This window comes from Myotis nattereri (genome assembly GCF_964212035.1).
Source record: "Myotis nattereri genome assembly, chromosome: 2".
Taxonomy (NCBI): Eukaryota; Metazoa; Chordata; class Mammalia; order Chiroptera; family Vespertilionidae; genus Myotis; species Myotis nattereri.
The window spans coordinates 39199472-39205471 of record NC_138076.1 but is presented as its reverse complement, the minus strand read 5'-3'; the positions used below and the strand labels follow the sequence as shown (position 1 = coordinate 39205471).

The following is a 6000-nucleotide window of genomic DNA, read 5'->3' as shown; positions in this document are numbered from 1 at the left end:
TGGCAACCCTTCCCTCGCCCATGTCTGTTTTTTTTAAAACATATTTTTATTGATTTCAGAGGGGAAGGGAGAGATAGAAACATCAATGATGAGAGAGAATCATCGATTGGCTGCTTCCTGCATGCCCCCACTGGGATCTCACCCGCAACCCGGGCACGTGCCCCGGCGGGGAATCGAATCTTGACCTCCTGGTTCATAGGTCGAAGCTCAACCTCTGAGCCACGCCGGCCCAGACCCCCATGTTTGTTTTGAAATTCCCTTACCCAACCTCGACGATGACTAGCAATAAAAACATTACAATTTAATAAGATGCCAAATAAGAGGGGGACTGGGATACAGTTTCCCACTTCAGTTTCCTTAGGAAGGAAACCAAGGAATGAAGAGGGTGCTGCTTTGAAGTTTAAAAAGAAGGAGGAAAAAGAGAGGCAGCACGTTGCACTGCCATACTCTGCAGAGCTAAAGACTTCCTGAAATATCGATCAGACTCAGGACTGTTTTCTCTGGAAAGAAGGCAGACAGCTGCAATGCAACCCCAGGAGACAGTGGGGAAAGCGAAGGGGGTTTGTTCCATAGGCTGGAGTCCTAGATTTGCACGTCTCGATTTGACACTAAAGTTTTAGTATCAGAGGGGAAACAAAGAATCCTAGAGGGGCTTTTACAAGACATATTTTTTTTTTCTTTACCCTCAAAAGAGAAGTACTGTTTTAAAGAAATTTGCTTTAAGAAAAAATCAACAACCATATAGTGCAGGGGTCCTCAAACTACGGCCCGCGGGCCACATGCAAATACAAATATTGTATTTGTTCCCGCTTTGTTTTTTTTTACTTCAAAATAAGATATGTGCAGTGTGCATAGGAATTTGTTCATAGTTTTTTTTTAAACTATAGTCCGGCCCTCCAACGGTCTGAGGGACAGTGAACTGGCCCCCTGTTTAAAAAGTTTGAGGACCCCTGATATAGTGTATCTGTTATCTGCCATGTTAAGCACTACAAGAACCTAAATAAGAATAGACAGCTCCTGCCCCAAACAGATCTATAAATTGTTACTGGTATTTTGGGACCATTTAAGAACTGTTTGGAACACAGCACTTTCTTTTCTGATGTATGTCAACCACCAGCACGTTGGTTTCTGATGTAACTGAACCATCTGACCAGCAAGTTACACTTACTGATATAGAAACTATGTGGATGTGCACCCCGAAAGAGTGTAGAGAATCAAATTCATTTATCTCAACGTGGGATCTATTCACCCAGTCCTCTCAACCTGGGTAAAAAAACACACCAAAAACCGATTCTGTTAAATGGTCCCTAACACCAAATAGAAGCCACATACTAGACAGGATTTGTGCAATAATTTTACTGTGTAAGAAATCACAGAGATTGCGTAAATCATTAGGTCAACAGTATATATAGAAGAATGAAACAAGACAAACATGATTATTCTGAGCAAATAAAATAGAAAAATAATCCAATTCTTAAAAATACCACAAACTCCCCAAATGTGGCTTCTTTTGAGAGAAAATACACATCTTGCGTTTTCTGAATATAGTGATGACTGGGATTCCCTTAAGCCAGATGGTAAACTGCTTTACAGCTAAAAACAGTAAAAAAGCAACTTACAGAGATGTGTAGCCCTCTTAATACTGGATATAACAAATAAAGACATCAGGCTGCCTGCTTTTGCCTATAGCATAGCTTGGATTTTCTATTAATAGCAACAATTCATGTAGAATGCTACACAATTTTTTGTGTTATGAAACTATAGGAGTTGGAGAATCCAAAAAGCATTGCAGGAATGAACTTCCTCCTATGAAGGAAAAAGTATATAAATGTACTAGATGTTAACATTTCCATTCTTCACTCAATTATTTGCCCTGTTCAGAGCATAAAAATACACATAAATATATTTCCTTACACATGAAGTTCATACTATATTTAAAAAAAAGATTAAAAAACCCAAAAATCTTAATTTACCCTTTGTTGTCATTAAATAAAATGCCTAATATACAGACACATTTGATATTTATATAAATTGTAGGAATCAGCTTGTCATTTCCTGTTCACAGCCGATGTTTAATAAGTGCTAGTCTACACAACACGGTTCACATCCCAAAGGCAGGGTTAATTGTAATGTAAGTTGCTGAGATAATATTTTTCTCTTTTTCTTTTTAATTAAGAAAGACTTCATTCTGGAAATTTTGGGATTTATATTTGAATGGTCTGAAAAAATACAACTTCAATGCAAAAATCACATCACGTATTCAAGAGTATACTGCTGGTGCTGTCATCTTTTTGCATGTCTTTGTTTTCATAGAAAAAAACAGAATAAAAAGAACACATAAGATTTTTAAATGTTTAAACGTAGCTACATAATATTAGTGATATGCCTCATGCATTCAAACACACACCAAATGGAAGAAAAAGGATCAGACATCTTTCTTTTGCATTTGTTCCAGCTTTCGTCGTAGGAGACCGTAATTCTCTTTAGTTCCTGGTGCCGTGGGGTCAAGCTGCAGAGAGATTTCATAGTGTTTTTTGGCCAAGTCTAGATGCCCCCAACGATGATAGAGCACAGCTGAAATAGCAAGAGATGCGTTTCACTGGGAATGCTCTGAATAACTCACAGTGTTCCCAACCACTTCTACAAAGAAATATTGAAGAGCCTCTGGAACTGTTTTCAAAAATGATTGTTTAAAATAATATTGCTTGTACCACAAACTTTATTTACTGTAATCACACTCCCCGTGACTGTCTGTTGAAACACCCCCAGTTAGTCTTGGGGGTCTTTGTATCACTAGGCATGAGCCGTCTCCCTACAGCAACATTATTACATAAAGAATGAAAGGAAGAGTACATTACGTTTCTCAATCCTGCCATGAAATTTCCAGGAAGCCAGGCTGAATAGCTAGGGCAGGCTCCCTCATTGCTCAGAGCCCCGACTATTTACATAAAGATCCCCCCAAAATAAGATCTTGTTTGTCGCCAGCTGAAAATAAGGGCGCTCACATCAAGGTCTGACCCTAGAGTGATAGTTAAAGTAAATCTAATTATTAGGATGGCAAGCTTCTGAAGATTATAATGATTTTGTAGGTAAAACCAACTTGCTAAACGGGCAGAAGAGCAACTATGCATGGGTCATGACTACAGAGTCTGTAGGGAACAGATTTGGTGAAAAAACAGTCACATGATTGAACATTCTAAGCATCAACCCACTGTGCTCCCAAAATCTTAGTTATTGAGATGCATAATGGAAGAAAGGAATCCTAGGGAACAAATCTTTGCAAATGCATTTCTAGCTGAGGCACTGGAGTACATAAGGAAGTGGAGAAGGACAGGCTAGAATGGAAGGTCCACGATGCAAGACGGGAAAAGGCTGTAAGTCAGACAGCAAATTTCCACAGTACGCCTGTTTAACATTCCTAAAATCCTTCGCAAGAAGAAAGAAAATTCGAGTTTTATCATCAGAGTGGATGATTTTGGAGGCTGTTCTAGTCTCATAATTAAGATCTGTAAATATGACTGTTATTTACCTCCCATTTTAGTATAATGATTTCTTTAAAAAACAAAAACAAAGCCCACACACATTATGAAAGGATGATACAGGCTATGTTTGAAAAAAACTACTCTCCCAATATCAGTTTTACAGAAATACACCCATTTCATCAAAATTACATAGACTTTCACTATGATTCAAATTGAAAAATTTCCTTACCCAAATTGCCATGGTAACTTGCGGTATTTGGATGAGCTTTAATTGCTTTGAGGAATAATGCTTCAGATTCCTAAAAAATGAAATACATAAAAAGGTCATGCACACAATACAAAACCAATGCATGGTTTCATTGCCTGTGGTTTTCGAACCCTGAATGTGCTGTTTTGGTACCACTTCATCCCTCTTCCAGAGACACCGGGAAGCCCAGCACAGCCACCCCCTGTTGAGAAGAGGCTCGGAAGGGCCATCGGGGAAGCGTGTGACAGGGCAGAGGGGACAGGGCCATCGTTAGTGGAGTGGGAGCAATGGAAAGCGATGGTGGCTGAAGAGAGAAAATGAATATGCTAATGACCTCTGCCACCTGCCTTAATGAAGTGGCTGGAATTCTGTGACTTCAGGCAGGTGGCGGCTCAGGGTGCAGTGGAGGGCGAGGGAAGGTCAAAAGACTGAAAAGGGCTGGACTGTTGAAGTCACCTATGAAAGTGTCATTTTCTTTTTTTAAAGTGTCATTTTCAGTCAGCATCAAGGAACTCATTTCCAGGGTATTCAAGGTAGGAGTTGGGGCTCTTTTATCTCCCCCAACAGCTCACAACCCAGAAGCAGCCTCTTCAGCTGGAAAAAATGAGCAGAGAGAATGAGGGAGAGTCAGCCGCCTGTCACCTAAGCCATTGCCTATTGAACATGACCATGACCAAATGCCCCTGATGTGCGTGAACTGATTTTTCTACCGATTTGCATTTCCCTCATGTAGAACTCACTTCCAATGGGGTCATAAGCAGCACGGCCGCGTGTTTGCTTCCCTGATCATCACTGGCCATGGCTGGCCGGTCCCTTTCTACCCAAATGTGGAGAAATAAAGATGCCTGATGGTTCCCACTGATGCCTGCCGGGGACAGCTATTCCCGCCACCTACCTCCTGTTCCCAAAGGGCCCAGCGCTCTCATCAGTGCCAAACACTGGGCTTCAATGAAGTTGTGTTTTGGGGACAGGTCTGCTCCTTCTATCTGCGCCCTGGGCGGGTTTTCCCAGGTGGGCTTCCCACTGCAGGTCCTAGCACTTCATAAAGTGTAAGAAGCCTAGTGCCCTTGCTCCATGATGGCCTGTGGCACTCCTGAGGAACAGGCTGGGAAGCTGGGCAAACATCTCTGAAACCACCATCTTTTCGACAGAAGTGGCAGAAGAACGCGTGTACTTTAGAAATGTCGTCCAAGGGGGACAAATAAAGACTCAACATAACAGCACACGGATGCCAGCAAACATCACTCTCAGAGCTCAGCTCAGACACAGCGCCCACATTCCAGGGTTTAAAAGCTGAAACTCCTTCAAGGAAGCCTAAGATTTTCCCGCTCTTTATGAACACAGACAAAAAAAAAAAAAAAAAAAAAAAATCAAATGAATTGTATAGATTTGTAGTAGTTTCTAAGTAGCAGTGCTGTTTCTGTTGATTTTCAAATATTTCCATTTAAAACCTAAAACCTGAGAAATAAGAAAGTCAGGGAATCTAAATCTACTTTAAAATGCTCCTCGACATGCCCAATGTGCTAACGAGAGAAAGCTGACAGAGATAAAAGTCAAGTCAGGAGTTCTCAGAGGGTGCCGGATCCATTGCTTGATTAACTAATTTCTCAAATGCCCGTCAGTGTGGGCATCATTCAAGATGGCGTGGAGTGAAGTCAGGTCTGGGGATGTTCAGGGTGCTGTGCACAGGGAGGGTCTCACGGCTTACGCCCCATTAGGGGCTGCTGCTCTTGGCTAGGCAGGGCCTGAACCCTGGGGGGTGATGAGGAGGCTGGGTGGGAAGGAATGGGAAAATAGGAAAACGAGGGAGGTGTTGGGAGGAAGAGCAGGTTTGGGGGGCACGGTGAGTGTGGGCTAGGCACCCTCCCTCTCAGAGAGCACTGGGGCAACCTTAAAAGGAGGCTTCACTGGCCTCTGGGACTGTATGTGCGCCCTGGGAGGCAGGGTTGGGCCGGAGGCCTCTTTAGATTACAGAAGTCTGTGGGCATTCAAAGCCCATGAAATGCTCATCTTTTAGATCAGGCCTTTTAATGCCCTGTTCCGGAGAGCAAGGAACTGTTTATAAAATGATATTCTGTGGAAGTGTGTGGATGCTTAGAGACCCAGGTAACATGCTGATTTATGCCAAGGAATAAATAAACTCACATTTTAAATCAGGGATATTTTTTCATCCACAGAAGGGAAAAGAATATTATTTTCTGAAGTGCATTAGACAAGATGTACTTAACAAAGGTTCAGTGCAACATGTGAGACAGAGAAAGGCCTTACGAA

At 42.0% G+C, this 6000-nt stretch overlaps 1 protein-coding gene across 2 annotated transcripts in view; it reads right to left on the bottom strand.

Annotated features, from left to right (window-relative positions):
* Positions 1-823: 823 nt before the first annotated feature.
* TMTC4 (transmembrane O-mannosyltransferase targeting cadherins 4) overlaps positions 824-6000 on the bottom strand; it is a 58937-nt gene continuing 53760 nt past the window's right edge. The window contains exons 17-19 of one of the 2 annotated variants that reach the window (XM_081084894.1): positions 3712-3781; positions 2408-2574; positions 1345-2299 (exon numbers count right to left, since the gene is read on the bottom strand). In XM_081084894.1, coding sequence (XP_080941020.1) covers positions 2426-2574; positions 3712-3781 — 219 coding nt within the window. In that variant the 3' untranslated portion in view covers positions 1345-2299; positions 2408-2425. Of the gene's footprint in view, positions 2575-3711; positions 3782-6000 lie in introns of both variants that reach the window. The other variant, XM_081084893.1, reaches the window with a different exon arrangement.